Source organism: Fulmarus glacialis, unplaced genomic scaffold, assembly GCF_000690835.1.
Source record: "Fulmarus glacialis isolate BGI_N327 unplaced genomic scaffold, ASM69083v1 scaffold20473, whole genome shotgun sequence".
NCBI classification, from domain to species: Eukaryota; Metazoa; Chordata; class Aves; order Procellariiformes; family Procellariidae; genus Fulmarus; species Fulmarus glacialis.
This window is the reverse complement of record NW_009202645.1, coordinates 25,046-45,975: the sequence shown is the minus strand read 5'-3', so window position 1 is coordinate 45,975 and position 20,930 is coordinate 25,046. Positions and strand designations below refer to the sequence as shown.

General features: G+C 35.3%; 1 protein-coding gene across 1 annotated transcript in view; it reads right to left on the bottom strand.

The window, feature by feature from the left end:
- Positions 1 to 20,930, bottom strand: part of NF1 (neurofibromin 1) — a gene marked incomplete at both ends in the record, with an annotated part of 82,066 nt that overhangs the window by 45,588 nt on the left and 15,548 nt on the right. Inside the window, 18 exons of the mRNA XM_009574374.1 lie at positions 1,458 to 1,520; positions 6,125 to 6,260; positions 7,140 to 7,243; positions 8,271 to 8,432; positions 9,071 to 9,282; positions 9,388 to 9,569; positions 10,142 to 10,258; positions 10,917 to 11,000; positions 11,418 to 11,540; positions 12,105 to 12,244; positions 12,682 to 13,122; positions 13,740 to 13,823; positions 13,933 to 14,006; positions 14,335 to 14,581; positions 15,299 to 15,442; positions 16,967 to 17,090; positions 18,463 to 18,542; positions 20,739 to 20,852. Coding sequence (XP_009572669.1) covers positions 1,458 to 1,520; positions 6,125 to 6,260; positions 7,140 to 7,243; positions 8,271 to 8,432; positions 9,071 to 9,282; positions 9,388 to 9,569; positions 10,142 to 10,258; positions 10,917 to 11,000; positions 11,418 to 11,540; positions 12,105 to 12,244; positions 12,682 to 13,122; positions 13,740 to 13,823; positions 13,933 to 14,006; positions 14,335 to 14,581; positions 15,299 to 15,442; positions 16,967 to 17,090; positions 18,463 to 18,542; positions 20,739 to 20,852 — 2,631 coding nt within the window. The remainder of the gene's footprint in view (positions 1 to 1,457; positions 1,521 to 6,124; positions 6,261 to 7,139; positions 7,244 to 8,270; positions 8,433 to 9,070; positions 9,283 to 9,387; positions 9,570 to 10,141; positions 10,259 to 10,916; positions 11,001 to 11,417; positions 11,541 to 12,104; positions 12,245 to 12,681; positions 13,123 to 13,739; positions 13,824 to 13,932; positions 14,007 to 14,334; positions 14,582 to 15,298; positions 15,443 to 16,966; positions 17,091 to 18,462; positions 18,543 to 20,738; positions 20,853 to 20,930) is intronic.

The following is a 20,930-nucleotide window of genomic DNA, read 5'->3' as shown; positions in this document are numbered from 1 at the left end:
ATTTTAAATTTGTGGGAAGGAGATATTTGTAGAAATACTCTTCAGAACTATCACATCTCAACAGATTTCCCAAAGGAGGAAAGACAGAATGAGCCAAAGCTGAGTGGCCAGTGTACTTCCCTGCCTATACATACACTTTCCAAAACCACTTAGCAGAAATTTGCTAGAAGAACTACAGATTTAAAATATTTTCTTTGCTATCTAGCAAAAAAAAAAAAATCTGAAAATGTTGTAAGAAAAAAGAAATATCCTCTCTTTTTAGGAAATCAACTATGTATTACTAAGAGGATAGTCTACTCTCTAGATATCTTTCACTTGACTTTGAAAAGTTAAAGATAAAGCTCCCTGACAAAAATAAAGTTCTTAAATATGCTACATGTGGTTCTATAAAGATTCAATATCTGTATGTATATTTTCTTACGAGCAACAACGGTTAATCAAAACAAGTCAGATTCTACCTTTTCACAAAGTAAAATTAGCAAGCTTCGTATTTTAAGTTATATTGTTAAAATAAATAAACAAACCAACCCCATTTTACTAAAATACTGCAAAACGTAATCAGTGCAATCTCAAATCATGCTTCTTAAAACAGGTAAAGCCATTAATACATACATAATATACCAAGAATCACTTTGGTTCAGTACCAACTTCATTCAGTCACCTTGTGATGGAATTACTGATAGTGTTCTCTTGTAAAATACTAGTTTGCACAGAGATTTTGCATTTAAACATGATTACTATTCTGCTCAGTTACAGCAAAAAATAAGGGAGTATTTAATAAAAGTCTGTATTTCCATTCTGCCTCTGTTTTATTCATACTTTGTATTTTGAGGTCGCTGTCAAAGAAAGGGTAAGTCTTAACTTTTAATGACACCACTCTATCACAATATACATATCTAAACTCTTTCACGCAGCAAGTTACTTAAAATGGGAAATCTGCTTTTCTCAATAAATCAATACAAGTGCTAAATTTTATTGTTTAGTCACAAGGCAAACAAAAGAAAATATATCAGAAACAAGTCATATAAGCATCTTTTCTTTTCAGTAACCCTTATATATTAATTGCTCTTCTCCCAGGATGCAAGCTGAAGTCAAGTTATCAGCCAGAGTGTTAAAACAACTAAACGGACTCAGATTTTCCCCAAAACCGAAGAAAACATTTTTCTTCCACATTTTTTAAATTTGAAGATGGTGGCAAGGGTAGAAGAATCAGAGTATTAAATACTAAGCAGTAATGTTAAAAATGTCTTTTGTTTACTCAAATAGGCACACAGAGAATATTTTAAATATAACTTAATTCCAGTGTTAATTGACATGAAAGCTATTTTGTGCCAGAATTAGTAGAATGATTTTACAGTGAGGTCAAATAGGCTGAAGTGAAGATGTTTTGAACAAACAGCAAAAGATTTCTGTTGTGCTTTGAAAGAAATGGCTAATAAAAAGGTCTCCAAACTTACTGATTTTTTGTTTTCCTTTTTTTCTTTTACGGTAGCTTTATTCAGTAGAGAGTGGCAAGTTGCCTACAGAACAGAGATGAGCACAAACAAGTCACAGCACCAACTACATACAGCAACAAAAAACCAATGTTGACTTGTACATAAATTACACAGTAAAATGTAACAAACATAACCAACAGAAAATGAAATATATAAACTAAAGACTGATGATGGAGTTTTTATTCCACAATTTTATTACATCTTATTTACAAAGCACTAAATACAAAACAAGCAAATGTTGCGTTTCAATCATTTCTACTATTTCTGGCTAGATCAAAAGTCAAACCACATTAATGTGCTCATGATATACAATATTGGGCATTAAATGGTATATTCAGCTTTTAAATGTATTTCACCATCCCCAAATAATTTTAATAGTAAAAATAGTAAAGTGTTATACCTTTGAAATACATATTACTTTTTAAATAAATTTAGAGTTTTAAATCTTCCCAATGTTTCTCTGTGTGTCCTTCAATTTAGTTAGGTCTGTGAACCATCACGGTTATTACTACTTTAATAGCTAAACACTGCCATAAAACACTCTGTGGAAAGAGGAAGAAAAAAGCCAGCGGGTCTACATTACTTTATTATAGATTTCCAAATCAAGATATCTGACTTGATCGTGCTTATTTCTGCATTCCATTTAAATGCAAAGGGACCCACCAAGACGCATCACATTCTCTCATATTTCCCATTAGGATTTGAGCAAAGCTACAGTATATCAGCCTTGTGCACTGCTCCCCTGTACAGAGGTAAATTTTGGTCTTGGAGCTCAATCCTACATCCTTCATATTAGCTGTAACAGTAAATTAGCATCACTGAGAAGCCCTACAGCAAGCAATACCTGGAGCTGTATCAATAGAAAGCTAGCAGTATTTAGCAGTTTGAGAGCATGCATGCACCAACAGTTCAAATAACCTTTAGAGTATTAAAAAAGTATAAAAAAGTAGTCAGTAAAAGCTATTCTGCTAACCAAGCTAAATTTAAATAGTTCAAATTTGCGCAGGACCTATTAATATTTAACCAATGGTGCCTCTGACAAATTTCTGACTTTGTGTAATTTCTACAGAGTTAGCTTCTGAAGCAGTCACATACATACTCTACTCATCAGGCTATTGCATTTAAAGCAAGTAAAATTTCCATCTCTCTTTATTAAGAAATATCATGTATGTTTGTGTGTTTTTTATAAAATAGCCAGCACAAATTCTTTGTATGAGTTACTTTGATCACATGTGTTCACGACCACATAACACTCCTGAACATACATTACCTGAAAATGAGCAAGGGTGAATCTGTCACGGTAACTAGTAATACGATGTTTCCAGATGAAAACACTTACTAGGGCTCTGTTCTGGTAACAGAAACACCAGCCAGTGTAGACCCCAATATACAACTAAATACACCATTTCCATGATGTTGCTCCATTGATTAGAATTAGCTACAAATCATTTACAGAACATACCTGATGAGTATTTTTTGCACACACATTTACTTTAAAACTATAAGCATAAAAAGACACTGCAAAATTCAGTCTCATTTACTCTTACGCTATTGCTTGGGATGGAACACATTCACCTTATAAAAAATGAAGTTACCTTATAAAAATCACCTATTTGGTTCTTATGATAAAAATGGATTAATACCGAAAAAAATTCAGATTTTAATTGTACTTTCTTTCAGATAAAGGCCAAACTCTTCAAAACTCTCTGGAATTTGAAATTAAGGAGTGAATTATTACACTATTTGTGATGGACAAACATTTGTACACACATATAGGTGTTACTAGAAACAGTTAAAGTAGTAAACATTGAAGCTGAGTATCAGTTAATACCACTTGTATATTTGCCAGTAAATCATCTCTTTCAGGAACAAATTACCTTTGTTACAAAAAAAAAAAAAAAGTAAAGGCAAGAATAAAGCCAATAGACTTGATATGCTTCCACAAAAGAATCTCTGGCAATGCCCACTGGTGAGCACGTTTTAGTAATTCCATTTCATGTAGGAATTAAAAAGGGTTTGCATAGAAACAATTTCTAGCAACATATCACTGAAATGGAAATAAATCTGATACATCATAGTAACAGCATATAAAAGCAATTCTAGAAAAAGATGTGGGACAATGTAACGTCAAATAACAGAAGCAACGATCAAAGTTGCGTGTGACATTTTCAATAACACTCAAATATCCTCCCAATCAACGTCTGCAAGACTGTGGCCATTTGAACTTGAAGAAAACCAGCTTGCCCTGCTCATTTCCCAATTTAAAAAAAAAACAAACAAAAAATCCCCAAAACCACCCCCCACCAACCTGAATACAACCACTGTCGGAAAGAGAAACTGATGACTTTAGAAGCCATTTATACAAGTTGTTATAGCAGAAACAAAGGCACATCATTTACATGCCTAATTCATTCCAACAGCTCACAATAACAACCCAAGATCCACAACAGTTACAATATACAACTCACTGTTTCTTACTTCCAAGTTCTGAGAATTGCAGCAGTTGCATTTATTAATACAGCATTCACTGTAAAAATATGACTAGACTACACTGCGCAGAATTTTTTATTACTCACGATTAGTTCACACAGCTCAGAAAAATCTATTTTCCTTGCTTTACTCTAGACCTGAGATACAGACTCCATGCTTGAAAGGCCAAAAATAGCTCTTCCAGACTACAGGAACTGAGACCACAGCTCAAATGTTCTGCCATGCACAGCTTTTCTGTGACAGTCCTGCAACAGGACTGGAAATTGTATTTCCTATGAGCCTTGCGGGCAGCAGGAGTATCCCCCGCTGGAATTTTTAGCAGCAGCTAAATCCATCAGAAACACACAAAGAGCAAGAGAGAGACCTGTAAGCAGACTGGGCTCAGCAACCTGCTGCTGAGCTGCTACAGAGAGCAGCAGAAATGGGACAGAGCAGAAGAGCTGGGGATGGAGGCCGGGGAATGCAGGTATGGGACGCAGCCAGGAGGGTACCACTATAGAAGAGCTTACTCTACAGAGGACAGTGCACCACTCAGGAAGGTTTCTTCTCTTTAAGCATCATTTATAAATGATACCACAAACAAGCAAGAATAGGGTGGTCCCAGCTTGGTAACTTTCCAAGGTTTGTGTGACAGCACTAAAGTTTTAGCCACAGATAGAAGTCAGTCTCTGTAATTTCCCTCATTAAAAGAACTCTATAAATACATTTATCTGTCTCTTCCAGGTTCTCTTCCTCCTATTTACCTGCTGAATTTCTCAATATTCTGTGTCTCAATAATCTGTGTTTGCAAAATGTTTGGTCAGCTGCTTAATCAAAGTACAGCAGCCCTTTGCATACAATAACTTACTCCAGGCCTCTCACATGAGAGGAGTACCTCCATCAGAATGTGTTGCCCGTAGCAGATGGAGGATATTTTACTTCGTAGACCAAAACGTATTCCTGTCGTCATTCTACCTCTCAAATACAAGAACCTATCATCCTTAAAAATACAGATGCATTTGCAGCATCCCAGGCTAATGTTAGTTACCAAATCATATGCCAGTGGACCTCCTTCCCAGTACAAGTTAATGGCTTCCCTCAAAGTTGTCCGCAGCAACCTAGAGACTCCCGCTTTCAGAACATGATTACGAGACATGACACTGAGTATGATCAGAATAAAGCCTGAATGACACAGTGTCTTGACCTCACCCACAAATTATCTTCTTTAGGGAAGCACATATAACCACAAACAGTTCTCTACCAAATACAGCCAACAGCATTTTATATGTCTATTTCCTTCCATTATACTCAGCTTCAATCCACAGTCTCTAAAATTTAGGACTTCTAACTATTGTGGTCTCACTGAAGACCATACTTTTCTTCTGAGCATCTTACACCCTTTTTAACCTGCTTTTCTGTCAAAGGCAGAAAGTATAAGATTGTGCCCACCTGTAATGGACGACTAAATAATATTCCTGGAGCAATGACCTGTATAATACATTTCATGGACAATTTTTGGAAAAATTTACTTCAGAGAAAAATGCTCTTGAAGAAATTGCCTCTATTTTTATGCAGAGAACAACTATCTAGAGTCAGTAACTGCACAAGAAGCTATTATAATCACAAAGTTAAGGTTTATCAAAGGCATGATCCATAAAATTTTTAGATAATTAATTAACTTTATTTCTGATTTAATTGATCCTGTATAAAAAGTAAACAAGTACACTGTTTCTATATTCAAAACACAGTTTTGCATTCTCTCAACCCAGCAGTGATTTTTTTTTCTTTTCCCCTTTTGCTGCCTTCACTATAGATGGCCCATATGATAAACTGATAAAAGCAAGTGTACCCTCCCCAGTTAATCTTTAGTCTCCCATAGAGATGCTAAAGCAGAGATTATTGCTGCCTTATTAGGTCTGAGTTCTTAGCTGTGATTCAAATCCTTAAAAAAAAATAATGTTTAGTCACCTCCTGATTGCCAACCCAAGTCTTAAAACACGATTCAGTCCCTACATTTAGACTCCTGTTATTTAACAAACACCTGAAAACAGTCTTTAAGAAATGCCCCCTGTGCACCCACTATTGGACCAAGCTCCAAACTGCTAGAATTATAAAAACAAAACCCAGAGTTTAGGGGCAGGCAACCATTGCAGGCATACCTGGTATAAACAATGGCACACACTGCGAAGTTGTGGTGGGAACTCTGAAGAAGAATTAATGATTGCATGAAAAAATTTTTCTGTCATTTGCAAGAGACTCCGCTGGTTCTCTTCAAGGCTTTCTGTAGGCTCCAGCCTGAAACAGACCCATAAATGTATGACCAGCAATCAAATAAATGATACTAGCTGTACTTACATGTTTGGTAGTAACCTTATTTCCCAGGGTAAATAGAAATCTTACAGAAATATTTATGATCTTTTACACAAAAGTTTCCATCAATATTTTAAACCATGTAAGTTACAAATATAAGGTCATTTAAAACTCAGTAATAAACAGACAGCTGTAAGTGAGATTCTCTCACACCATTCCATATAAAAACATGCATACATAATGCCAACTGACAATTGCATTATCAGTTTGATGGTTTCTCTGAAAGGAATTTTTGAGGTAGACATAGATATTTGAGAGTTAAACCATCAAAAAGAGGGCCTATCTTTTGGTAAGCTACTTAAAAGACTAATACTTAAAGTTTTTCTAAGAGTTAGAGATAATTCAAAGCAATAGAACAAGAGCTACTAAATCCAAGTCTTGAAGTGATATAAGAGAAATCAAAGCGAAAAAATTACACACAATATGCACGCATTCCATCTTGCTTCTGTAATTAATTCAATGACCTAAAGCAGATGCTTTCTGGTACTCCTGGAAATCCCCACATTAGTGGCCTACATAAAAGTATGAAGTAGGAGAAGAGGTCCTGCAAGAGCTCTCTATCTTTCTTACTCTCTCAGGGCTTAGAGAACATGCAAACTCATCTCGCTGGACAGCTCTGTACAATTCTCCCTGGGTATAAGGACTGCAGATACAATTAATGTATCTGGTAAAGTGAGGAGTGGAAAATTATGAAAGTATGAGAAAAATATTTGCAACAAGGAAAAAGGAATCCTATTATATTTACAATGACTGGGAATCATGTTTACAAATAAATACATTTGCTCCCCTCCTTGAATCTCAAACCTTGTTGGATCCACCTCAAAGCTAACATGCTGCCATTCAGAGGATGTGATCACAGTCCTTAATAAAGGTTCCAAAAGCTTCTGCAAATACGTAGCACCATATACCTGTGTAGAAGGAAAATCATAATAGGTGGCCAGATTAACATGGCAATTCACAGGAACACTCCAAAATTCTCTAAGTGTTAAAAGAGCCTGAAAACATTTGATTTGTTTTGGCATAAGCCAGATTTCTGTAAAACTGCTGTTTCTATATTATAGTCTCACTTCTGAAACATATCTGTGACTAATTTCTACAGGTATTTTAATTAATTTCCAATTTAGAGAAAACTATAGGTCACTTTAATAACCACAATAACTAGATGGGATTCTTTCTTAGAGCACAGCAACTCAACACCCCATCTCTGTTTGTATAGCACTACACAACTTTTTAAACTGAAATGGAAGTATAAACAAGACCTCACAGTTTGTCTCCCCGTCTTTAAATTGCCCGTTACAAAAAGACCATCAGGAACAGTCTTCAAGCTGGTGCTAGCCCCAGAATCACTCATGTAACTAAACTAGTCGGAAGTTTAAAGAGCCCTACTATGACTGAAGATTATTTAGGAAAAGACTTCAAGATAACTAAAACTTTTACAAATATTTAGCTGTTTGTATCAAATGTTTTCTAAGTAACTAGTAATTTCCGTTGAAATCTACAAATCTTGCAAATGTTTTTGTTACCACAACCAGTTTTCTTCTTTACAATGCAGAATACACAGACCAGGCAAGATGAAACATTTATTGCCATGGCAACTTTCAAGAGGACTGACTGTAAGCTTAAGCCTAACTGGTTGAGTCATGAAGTCTTGGCAAAAGGTTACTTCCAGGAGGATTTGTATTTTTCAGTTGCGCCTGCACATAAGAGATCTACAAGAATTAGTTCATCATATGTTAAAACGTTAAAAGCAAAACTCCCTAAACAGATGTGAGAGCTGAGACTAACTTAAACTGAGACCAAAAGGCAACTCTGTGCTATTTTCATCTAATCCAGTTACTCAAGTGCTTAATACCATAGACTAGGAGTTTTGTATTTGTGTATTACTAAACTTTTCCTGTTATTGAAGTAATCTGTAGCAAAGATTAGATAATATACCTTAAAACAGAAAGTCATTATTTTACTGGCTAAGCTGTTTCCTCGGAAGAGTGTCTGCATGGAATCTGCTAGTTCAACTTCCTTTGAAAACATATTCCAGAGTAGCTGGTAGAGCAAGTGCCGGGAATCAAAGAGTGTGACCAGGACACGAGCTAGCTCATCCTTAAAAGAAGCAATGAAATGTTAATCTGACTAGCAGTGAATCAAAGCAAGTACAAAAAAAAAGAATTATGAAAAAACCCACCAAGTTTGTACAATGCTTTAAATTTGCTATGGAGTCTTGCATGTAAATATCAAAATTCAGCATACACAATCTCTCTTTACATCTTTCCTATGCTATTGCTTGTCTAAAAATCTGCCTCATGATATCCAGTCAGACAAATTCATAACGGTTCGTCCAGATAGATAAGCAGTTATTTTGCTGTATAACAAAGCCCAATTCATCTTGCTAAAATCTAGAGGAGAGGAGTAAATACAGTTCTGTTTGTCTGCATTACAGTACACACAATATGTAATAAATAACCAGCCCAAACAGATACATTTATTACAATAACTGTATATAAAATTATTCCTAGATATTAACTAAAAATTTACTATAAAAATGCAGTTTATACTCAAGATCTCTGACAATTAGATTCAGTACACTTTCCAGGAATATATTAGGAAAGGCTAGCTATCATGAACGGTAGGTCTAATCTCTTTAGCAGACTGTTGTTACACCCTTAAGGTTTGCAATAATTTTTATTTCAAGTCTTACTATTTTCAAAAATGTAGGAAATAAAATGCATGAATCAACTTACCCACTGAGAACAAGGCACCACATTGGCTAAAGCCATAGCAATAGGAAGCTCCCCCTGATCACCCATCATTGTAACCAACTCCACCAATCTCTCAAACCGATCTGCTAGCACTGTTTCTGCTAACGTATCAAATTCTGTTCCCTGCTGCAGAATTTTGGTGAGGACTTCCATAAACGTAGCTCTTGTTTGGAGGTCTTTATGATAGCCCAAGCCTGATTAAAAAAACCCAGAACTACTAAGGAAGATGTAAAAATAAATTAAATACCAATGTCTTCATTATGTATTCATTTATGCACAGTTATCTCTAACTACTTTACCTATTGAATGCATAAGACCACTGTCCACATTTGCATTGAGTAAATTTGACATAGCAAGAACAGTGCAGTGCCGTAGCGAAGCTAGTCTTCGAGACATTCCACGTTTCCTGCCACCTGTTTGTGCACTTTCATCTTCAACTTCACTACAGTCATTTAGAAGGTTCATAAACAGCGTGAAATATCTAAAGAAAAAGAGAAAGTCTTGTATAAGTAAAACAGATTCTGCAAAGGCAACCATCTGAAAAGATTTGCATACAGTAGCAAATACACAATAAGCCTCCCAAAAAATCTCGTAACTGCCCCAAGTTATCTTTCTTGTAGCACAGTCCAAGCTTTCAAATGTGTTGTAACAACCACAAAGCACTGTCCTAAAATTTTAGGACATGTCCTAGAAATTTTCTCAAACCAAGTGAATTTCACAGGCGTGCCTTTACAAACAGATGTCTTGAAAGAGATTTTAAGTTTCATGGATAAAAATATAATATCAAAGCAAACTAATCACTCCCATAAATCAAGCATACATCTGCATTAAGCAGAAACAAAGCCAAATGTTATAATTATTTTCTAAATGAAAATGTTTCTATAAACCTAGGAGGTAGAGATTTGTGAAATGGGATATATATAAAAGAGGTAATTTCTGTTTGGATAATAAAATTATTTCTGCTAGAAGAAAAACCACAGTTTGTAATAGAAGTCATATGGTGCATCTACTTAGAGTCAGTGTATAGCAAAATAGCTAAAAGTCACTATTTACTTAAGAAATAACTGAGATTTCGCTTCCATCAACTCAACACCATCTCCTTCTTCAGGCTGTAGTGGAAGCCCAGCAAGAAGAGAGACCACTGCTTCCATACTTGCTTGGTCCAAATCTCTGAAAAATAAAGTTTTAAGAAGCTGTGAATCAGTTCAGCAGAATTAGTCTCTCCTTCCCCTTGATTAATTTTCCCATCCAGTACCACGTCCCTTTTCCTTATATATCTAACTGCAGGTGAAAAGAATCTTTAAAAAAAAAAGTTATTCTAGTAAAGTTTTGTCCATCAGGAAAAAAGCTATTACATTCTGTGGTACAGGTTCAAGCAATATATCTACTAAGGACAACAACTGCAAACCAAACTTGTCATTAAAAACCAGTTAAGTATAAATTCAACACTAAAATGTTTGATGATTTTATTCTTCAGAATGCATCATATGAAGATATAGCTCTAGCAAATAAAATGTTCAATCCTAATGCTAAATCCGAAAAGGTATTAAAAGAAATTAAATAAATTCAGTAGATTTAAAAAAACAAACGAACAAAAAAACCCCACGAAAACCAAACAAAAACCACCTCAAGAGCCATGTTAGTTAAGACTATGCATTAAATATAATTCTGTTGTTACTCACCAAAACTTAAGTTTAAATTTTTGTCTTTTCCTTAAAATTACTATCACTAAAGGAAGTCCACATGAGCCAGCTCATCTGTGGATATCAAATGCCACCTAGAACACCGTTAGCAACTTTAGCAACAGTTTAATAGTAGTCTTTCTTACCTTGTCAAGCATTTCACATCCTCATCTGTTGCTTGATTAGATGTTCCCATAACCCAGTCTGTCAAATATTCCACCATTTTGTTCCTGTTACATATAGATATACTGCTTTAGCTTTGGTTGGTTGGTCGGTTTTTTTAACAATCCTTCCCCCAAACACACTTACTACTGTTGGCATCATTCTTAATTATTACAAATTCAGTGTAACAACTATTTGAACCACCACATACTGAAGATGAACTGAACCAGTTTCATTATACCAAGTAATACTCCAGTCTGTATCAAACATAGAGCTTTTACATGTACTTAGTATCTCCACAATCAAAATAAAATTTTAATGCAGCACCAGGCTCTAAATTATTATGAAGACAAAGACAGGAGTACTATCCTAATACCAGGAATACTGGTGTGAGACGGTTTTTGGTTTATTTTAAACATGTAACCAAACAAAATTACACTTGTCCACATTACACTATCCTAGAAGTTATGTAATGCAATACTTACCTAAATTTCATTTCTTGGCAAAATGAAAGGTCATCTCTCCTCTCCATCATTACTTCTACTAACTGACATAGCTTAGTTTTTATTTGAATTGCGTGTACCAAATTTCCAAGCACACGCACATACCTGAAGAAAAAGCAAAAAGATTGATTAAAAACTTCATACTACAAGGCCCACACATCTGACAAACGTTTTCAGCTCCATGCTGGAACCTACACACTGGCTGACCCAGCAGACATGCATAATGGGTTAGCAAGTGTTTGGGCTACCTTTTTTTATTTTCCAAGTAAGCAAGCCAGCCCCTATATCAGCTGAAGACCAGCACCAAATTTTTCCTGGCCAAAGAAGTTTTCTATTAATATAAAATTGAACAGAAATCTGCCCTTCAGCTGGTTTTTAACCACTAACACCATTGTACAGAAAAGAAACTAGGAATGCTTACAAGAACGGGGCCATGCTATGGAATGGTTAGTTCTTTTAAAAAAAAAAAGTCACCCTCCATCAGCATACTTTATGCTACAGTATAAATGATCTCCACGATTACTGAAGTTGTCAGAACCATGAGGAGGAGGATCAGAAAATCAACTGCTGCTTCTCCATGGATGTAAGCAGAAAAGGTATAAACTAGAAGGGTCTACCTCACTTCTTCAACATATTGTTTTTTATAGGAAGGTCAACAGGATTTCTTACCTAACCAGATTCAGCATCATGGTCTCAATACTAGCTTGCCCAAGGTGTTCTGAGCTCCCTTCTGTATGATTGTCAAGCAAATTCTTCATTATAGCAATGGTTTGCTCTACAAATTGTGTGTTGGTCTCTGTTAACAAAACCTACAGGAAGAAAATTGGTGGTCGTAATTCTTTACACACAAAAACAAAAAAAGGGTATTTATCAAATATAGTGCAGCATTTCAAAAATCTAATGGAAAAGCGTTTTTCTAGTATCACCTAGCCAAAAGAATTCCAATATATGTCAAGATTGAGTGTATGTCAATACTACCAGCCATAACGATTCTGAGAACATTCTCACAGATTCTGTACTCAGAGTTCACTAAGAATTCAAGAATGTTTTCAATCACTTCATGTTAAATATAGCCTGGAATCACAAATACAATAACTATTAATGCATGCTGTCAAATACAATCACAATGCTTGCAGGTTTTTTTGTACAAAACATGATCAGGTACCAATTTCAATTACCTATGTGAAAGACAAGACCGACGCTTTTTATTAAGACACAAATATGAAGGAATATATCAACACTTTACCTGTCCTTGAGAATCAAAAAACTTGCTGATGGTATTCTTCAATTTGTTAAACAGCATTGGATAAAGTGCTGGACTCAACTCCAAACCCACCAGATCTTTAATATTAGTCCGTATCTGAAGTCCCACTTTCTCATGGTTACAGACCATCAGAGTCAATAATCGATCGATGAATTTGCTAACAGGAGTCTCTGCATTTCCCTCAGTGGACACCATAGATATCATGGAGCCCTTACGCTCATTGACAGGGCCCATAGGTGGACTGTAGGTTGCTAATCCTGCATTGCTACGATGCTGTAGGCACACTCCTCCAAGGGCACATAAGAACCCCGTCATATTGATCCACTCCTGAAGAGAATCTGTGTCTGACAAGTCTATGGAGCCTCCCCCACTAACATGCGACATTCGTCTCTTAACAATTGTCTTATGAAGACTTTCAGTAACCTGAAAAAGAATGGCTGAAGATGAAATCTCTTGAATTAAACATAACTAATGGAGAGAGATCAGAATTTTAAAGTATTCCGTAACACATCTGCGATTTACAATTCCAGTCTCAAGAATTTTTTAAGATTCACCTTTTATAGTTTATTGTGATAGTATGAACAGAAATCTATACAGAGGCACTGTTTTTAGAGAAGTTGAAAAAGCGAGGCTAAAAAAGACTGAAGGGGGTTGCCTAGTCAATTCCCTGCTCCGCACTAGGATAAAGCATATTTAAATCAAGACAGCCAGCAGCTTGTTTAAAAACTTCCAGTGAAAGGGATTTCATAATTTCTCTAGCAGTATTCCAGAGTTTTCACTATTCTTTTTTTCAATTTCTTTTTAATTTTTAAGCTCAGCCTCCGCCTCCCTTACAGCAATTTAAGCCAAATTACTTTTTGGTCTCCTAGTAAGCATAGTGGACAATTGATTACCATTATTTTTCTGGAATACTTTCATGGAGCTTAAGTCTGCCTACAAAACTCATTTTCTACATTAAAATTCAATTCCTTAAATTAAATAAGCTTAAACAGTTATTTTGAATTTCTAAGGGTTGAACCTATGGAAAAATTCAGAGTCACCTGCCCATCTTCCATTTTGGTCTTTGGATAGTTAAGGATTAGTTTTGTAGCTTGTTCCCATTTTGCATGTGTATCCTCCCAGGCCTAAAATGAGATATATCAAGATTTAACTTCAAAACTACTTGTAGCAACAGTATTTTGTTTTCAAAAAAATATGCATGCAAAGAGTGTATGAATTCAGAAGAAAGTTCACCTCTGTGTTGCCTGCAGTTGGATGTTCAATGCGTCTTAATAATGCCATCACTCTTTTCTGAAGAGCTGCTCTCCCTACAAAGGAGAACAGAACATTTAACCAAGTTTTTTGAAAACCCACCTACATCAAATATGAGATCTTTGAAAGTAACTATTAAATTAACAGAGGAACACATCCCCTTAAAGTATTTAGAAAAGGATTCTTCTTGTTACACTTCAAAATTCTCATGAACTCAGTCACCCAAATTCTCTACTCTTTCTAGCAATTCTGATGATTAAGATATTTCAGTGAAAGTAGGAGCAGCAATCAAATCAAGAATCTCAACCTGTTTAAAGAACTCAAACACAAATAATAGTCGTCTTATACAGGTAGAAAGGTATTTTACAGATCCATGATTCTTACCTGTTGACATCATATTGCTAACAGATGCAAACTCCATGAAAGTATTGTAGTTTGGCAAAAAATTATGCACTGAGACTTCATCTACTCCACATCTGATATCTGCTTCCTCACAGAGGTGACGGAAACAGGACATTGCAACAAGGACTGCCTCAATATCTGGGCTCCACAAAAACATGTATAAGGCAACTTCCAATTTTGTTTGGGCTTGGCGACAAATCGGTGTTCCGCTGCATCCTGCTGTGCTTTCCTTGAGAGATAGAGAATTCCGAATTTGGTGATATTGCTTATGAATATGGCAATTTTATTCAGCCTTATGCAAATTGTTCTTTAAAACTGCTTTTATTCCAGTAGGAATAAGCAATCCTACACAAGATCAGAGCTCTTATATGCTGTTGCATGAACACAGTGGCTAAGAACCTGATCCTTTTACAAGGATAACCATGTACTTAGGAAAATCTTATTGATATTCGAAAAGTACATTAAAAAACAAAATGAAAGTTTTGGCTCATAAAAGATGTTCTAAATATCCTCTTCATTTTTTTCCTGCAGCTAGAACTAGCAGTAAAACCAGGCTTGAGAAACTTGTCTGTCAAAGGTTATACCTCACCAAAACGCTTGATTTTATGATCCTCTGTGGTACATTCAAACTGCATGCGATACTTTAAAAAGTGAGATTTCAGATTTATTAACAATAGACAAATGTGTAGGGATGCTACGTGCAATCCTAAGAAAAAAAATATTCACCAACATTTTAACTTGAAAAAGGCGTGACTTTTTAAAGTCTGAAACATCACTATTAACCAGCATATTAGATACATACATTATCTAGGATACAGATGTCTTTTCCTCCACAGAATTAATTAATTTTATTTTTAAAAATTACTCTCAAAGTAATTTAATTTCTACTTGCACACAGGTTTTTCTCCCCAGGTGTTAAAAAGAATTATCATCATGTATCACTTACCATGGAAGAATTCCCTTTCCCTTTCCTGAGGGTAGCTCCTGGAGCACAGCGTATCATCTCTTCATGGTCAAGAGAAATTTGACTAGTTCCACCTCCAGAGACATCATAAAGGAAGAGAAAGTGGCAGGAACTCCTATCTGATTGCTATAAAAAGAGGAACGAAAAATGATAAATCAACTTATTTTTTAAAAAGGGTAAAAAGGATAGATTTCAGGAAGGTAAAAAGCTCTTCAACATTTACACAGTACTTTTCACATTGGTGCTCTCAGGGCTTTATAAAGTTACCCATATTAATGGTATCTTAGAATGATATTTCCCCTCAAGAAATTATCTGAGAGAGTCATCTTCAAAAAACATCACCTTGAGGTAAGCAGAAAATGATGCCTTCTCCTCCCTTTCTTGGAGCCTCCTGAAAGCCCTATAGGCTTCTTGGTTTTACTCTACAGAATACATACTAACATAATTGTAATTTAGATATAATTAAGTCTAAAGAAGCCAAGCTCAGTAGTACTGTACATTTTATTCTATAACATTTTATATTAGATCAGAAAAGCAGGAACTCAGATTGTGAAGCAGAGGACTAATAACAACTATTATCTTTTTCTGATCCTGATATTAATGAACATCCTCTAAGCACTGAAAGGAAAGAGATTTTTAAAAACAACTAAACAACTAATTACTACTTAACTGGAAGGAGAACGATAATATTAAGCATACTCCCTATTTGAAGGACAGTTGATTTCCACTTAGAGGCCAATTGTAAAAGTCTTCTTGAAATCATAGAAAGGCAGAATGCTTAAAGTCTACAGCTGCAATATGTGAGATTATATTTTACAAATATATGTTAAACTGGAGATACCAAAGGAAAAAGCCTATTACTCAGCATCAACACAGACAAAAAGTAGTGTCCATCAGTAACAGAGCTACCAAAGTTGAAAAGAGAAGAAAAGAAAAGAAAAAAGTCATTTAAAGGTAAAAAACCTCTTTTAAAGGTAAAAGTCCTGAAAGAGGACTTTTTAAGCATGCTATATATGACACATAAGATAGTATCCTTCTCATGCTAGCACAGCTACTTTCAGGTCAGATAGAAAAACAGAAACCCTTTATTTTTTCTAGTAGATCTTTAATTCAAAAAGTAATATAGCAAGTCTGGTTTTAATTCTAGCAAGTAAAGCAATATAATGTGTGTTTGGCTTGGAAAAAGTCTCGTGAGATTATTGGAAACAAGCAAGTCAGAATTCTAGGACTCACATGAACATGAGATCCAAAAAGAAATTTTTATTTCATCCATGAAGAAGTGAATTCCATCATAACTAACTTTCCCTCTTCCTCACCTTGTGGACTATTTCCCTTTGTATTAGGCAAAGAGGTAGCAGGCACCAGGTTTCTGCGAAACATACATTTTCCAGGCAAGTAAGACAACCTGTGTAACTAAAGTGAGGAAAAAAACCCAAAAAGTCCTAAACCTAGCTTCGGTTAACAATTCTAATCAAGGGTGCCTCACGAAGCACTGTCTCTCAGCAGAGAGGAAATCAGAAAACAGAAAGTATAGGTGTAGCTATTAAATCTCTTCCAATCACAAAAACAACCTGGTAAATAAAGGGAGTGACAAAACAGAGAGCAAGTCATTTTAATGATCCTAACAGAGAGATGTTAACATTTACTTACCTTGTTTTTTAGAAGAAATTTATTCCTACAGATGAGAATCTCTCGCAGCCACTTGAGGATTTCTGTACTGCTGAGCATCTGATGACTAGTTAGTTTCTTGCAGATATAAAAAAGCATTTGTGAACTGCAGCAAAACGAAATTCAGCATTAGCTTTATAATCTAGTAACAAAATTTTTGAAGATATTACTACACTTTACATAGAAATAGGCAATTAGCATGAATATCCTATACATATACTAGCATCATCTTTTAAAATGCATAATAGATATAATATAGGTGTGTACTTTAAATGACAAGCTCCCCTCTGACCCTTCCCACCGCCCAGCTGGCCTTTTTAGTTCCCTAGAGGAAGTTAAGCAATTTGGGTACTTGTTAGAAGTCCAGACTCCAGGGCTGTCGATTCAGAAGTCCTCCATTTATCCACAGAACAGATACAGCACAGACAGTGGCAGTACAAGTTTACCTACACTGCTCTGACAACGTGTCTCAACTCTGTTCTGGAAGGAACACATCTAGGGATGTTCCTCCTTCATATCCATTCAGGCCTCACACTCTCTGTTAAAACTGCCAAAGGGTCCAAATTAGTGTCAATTTTAATGGGTTTTTCCCCCAGCCCGAACAGACCACAGACTCATTTCTACTATTAGAAATTACAGTAATGAGTTTCAGTTATTGCCCATCTAGGTAGGGCTCAGCCCCAAACCTATCCCATAACAAGCCCCTTGAGCCATATTTAGCAGTCACGCAGGCCAATTTGTTGACGCTCGTAAGAGTGTTCCTCCTAGACTGTCGTTCCCTTTCTTCTAAAACAAACATCTGTACCAATTCAGATTACATCACCAAACATTTCTTTTTAAAATTGTTTAGCTCATATAATTCTTAGAAATCCTAGTTTACAGATTCCTGTTTTTTGGTTTAGCATTTTGTCTAATTCTGACTTTTTTGGAACTTCATTTCCCTTAATAGTCTCCAAGAAATCAACTGCAACAGCTGCTGTGAAGTTATAAAAAGCAAGATGACTTTAATGAATAAAAATTCTTTAAATACACAGGAAAGACAAATGGAGATCACAGGTCAGGGCAAACTACTACCTTCTTTAGGTGAAGGCTTCAGAGTCAAGATTAGTAAATCCACACTTCCAGAATTGCTTAGCATTACCCTCCCTCAGCCCCAAAAAGATGAAATAGAATTTAAACAAGTAGTAAACATTCAAATGAGGTGGAAAAGTCTCTAACTTTTCAAACTAATAATCATTTCTACACCTTAACATCAGGCTGAAGAGAGTCATTAAGAAAGCCAGCAAAATGTTCATTATATTTTTGTTAAATTTGTATAGTATAAGGAAGATAAAATGTTTTCATGAACACACATAATAATTTTGACTGCAGATTCATGTCGATGTTGCATAGGTTTCCCAAAACATTCACAGCTATTTCAAAAGAGAAGACAAATCAAACCAGCTATTTCTCTAATTTATAAAAGTTAACTTACATACCTAATTTCCCAGAATGTTTCTATAGGTGCATCAGGATTCCACAAGTCAATGCTGTCTAACTGGTGAAGAACTAGCAAGGCCTATATTCAGAAGAAAGTAGTTTTACTTAAAGGCAGAAATTTACAAAGTACATCAGCATAGGCAGAGAAATAGGTGCAATCACATACTAATTACATTGTTTTAAAAAGAACAAAAGATATAAGAAGCATTTTATATAAAAGAACAAGAGTTCATTGTTAGTCCATGTCAAAAGTATTTCATTTTAGTCTTTATTACACACTTATAATCCAAACCTAGATGTTTTACCTTGTATTTCCATACAAATCCATACTAGACACACAGACATAACGTTATTAAAAGACAGGTTTTGGCTTTAATGTTTACTTAATGTCCAGCTGCAAAAAAATTAATGCAACCAATCCTACAGATATAAACTAGTGGCAACAAAAAATCTTCTGTAGTTCAAGCTCTTTGCCAAGTCAGGACAGGCAAGTACTTTGCTCTTTGTAACCATTCCCTGCACAAGCGAAAACTTAGATAAGAATAGGTTCTGACCATATCTACGAACATACTGGTGAACCATGACCAAAAATTTAATCTCTGCTTTTGATTTAGTCAGATTAACTACAAAAATCTTAAAAATCAACTACTTATAAATTAGCTGAAGACAACTTTCAGAAGAAATACATATCTGATAAAAATTAAACTGGTCAAAGGCTATAAACAAGCAGAAAATTATTGATTAGAAGTTGTTTATCCTTAATTATACCAAATAACTATAGCAAACAAAATCTTTTCTCTTAAGTCATCTATTACTTGGGGTTGTCTGATATGTGGGCAAATAAATTTTCACTTTGGTGAAAATACAAGTTAAAGACAAATGAGGAAAGTCTTAGCTATTTTTTCCTCACAAATTACAAAAAAAAAAGTTTGCTGCAAAGACATTGCTATTAAAAATGGCATTTAAAAAAATCCAACCCATATTGTTCTCCAACAATATTTAAGTAGTTATTTCAAATTGCTTCCTATTTTAAACAAATATTTCAGAACTTCTTTAGTAACCTACTAACCAAAAACAGACATGAGAGGCCAATTCTCAGCTAGTTAAGCCAACAGTCAGGTAGATTAGGGATTAAGATCAATAAAGAATCAAGACTGAACAGTACACCAAAATTAAATTGCCAAATTAACGGCCAAAACTTTTCAATCTCTAAGTTCCTGTAAATGACCATAAGGATGTTACCACCCAAGACAAACTTCCCCAGAGACTTTCACACTGAAAAGGATTATTCTTATACAAGAAATATTCTTGAATTCTACCATTAAACTATCAAGAATATGTATTTCATATATTGAAAGGTAGTAGTATATTGACACTATTTGTGGCAATTTGTGTTGAGGCAAGGTTTAACAAAAAAGCCTTAGTTTACCTACTAAAGTTCAACTATTTACGTAAAGCTTTAATAGCGTGTAGGTATAGTTAATCCTTTTTTCAGTCTACCTGTGAAAACCTAAAACATGAAAGATGTCAATGAAGCACACACTCTACGGTTCACTTTTTAGAATAGGAATCTAAAGAAGTCAGGATAATATAACTGGCACCATGGATTAAAAAAAAAAAAAAAAAAAAAAAATATCTTTCTGTTCCATTATGCACAAGGAGAAGCTGAAGCCTGCTTTCATTGTATATGAAGTGCTCTGGAGACCCATCATAGTGAAAAACACAAATGTTACAGCTGAACTGGCAAAGCCACAGAATCAGCAACTTTGCATGGGAAGGCTAAAAATCAGAAGTAACTTTGGTGATTTGTTAGCTTCTTCAGTCAAAGCTGGCGGGAAGAAGATTTCAGTAGCTTTAAAGTATCCAATCCATCTCTCCCACAAATACAACCTCCTCTGATTCACAACAGAATACAGGACCAGCCATTGCACTAGGGATTTTTCTCACAGCTATTTAAAAAACATAGAAGAGAAAGGGCAAGCTTAATGGTGCTCTCTGCAAAGATGGAGCAGAGGAACTGTCAAGCTGTATTTGATCAACACCAGGGATGAACAAATCATATTAGGAGGTGCAGCGTAGTCATAAGAGGCAGTATGAATTGCTTTTTAAAATGTTTTTATAGGCCTCTCCTGTAAAACTTTCAGTGCAGGAGATATTTAGAAAAAGATCAATAGAGACCAAACTCTAAGACACAGAACTTCATAGCTATTAATACTTCAGAGCTTCTACAAAAGCCTTGATCTGTCGTTTGGCACAGAGAACATTTACCCCTTACCTCCATGGCTTCTTGTGCTATTTCTGGCATGCTGGATTGCGGAACAAGTTGTACAAGGCCTGTAATTAATTCAGCCGTGCTACCTTGCGTCTCAGGCCCTTGCTTCCTTGGATTCTAAATTACAAAAAGGAAAGCAAGTTTAAGTTGTAAAACTTTTTAATGAGTGACCGCGTTACTGACTGCTACAGCGGC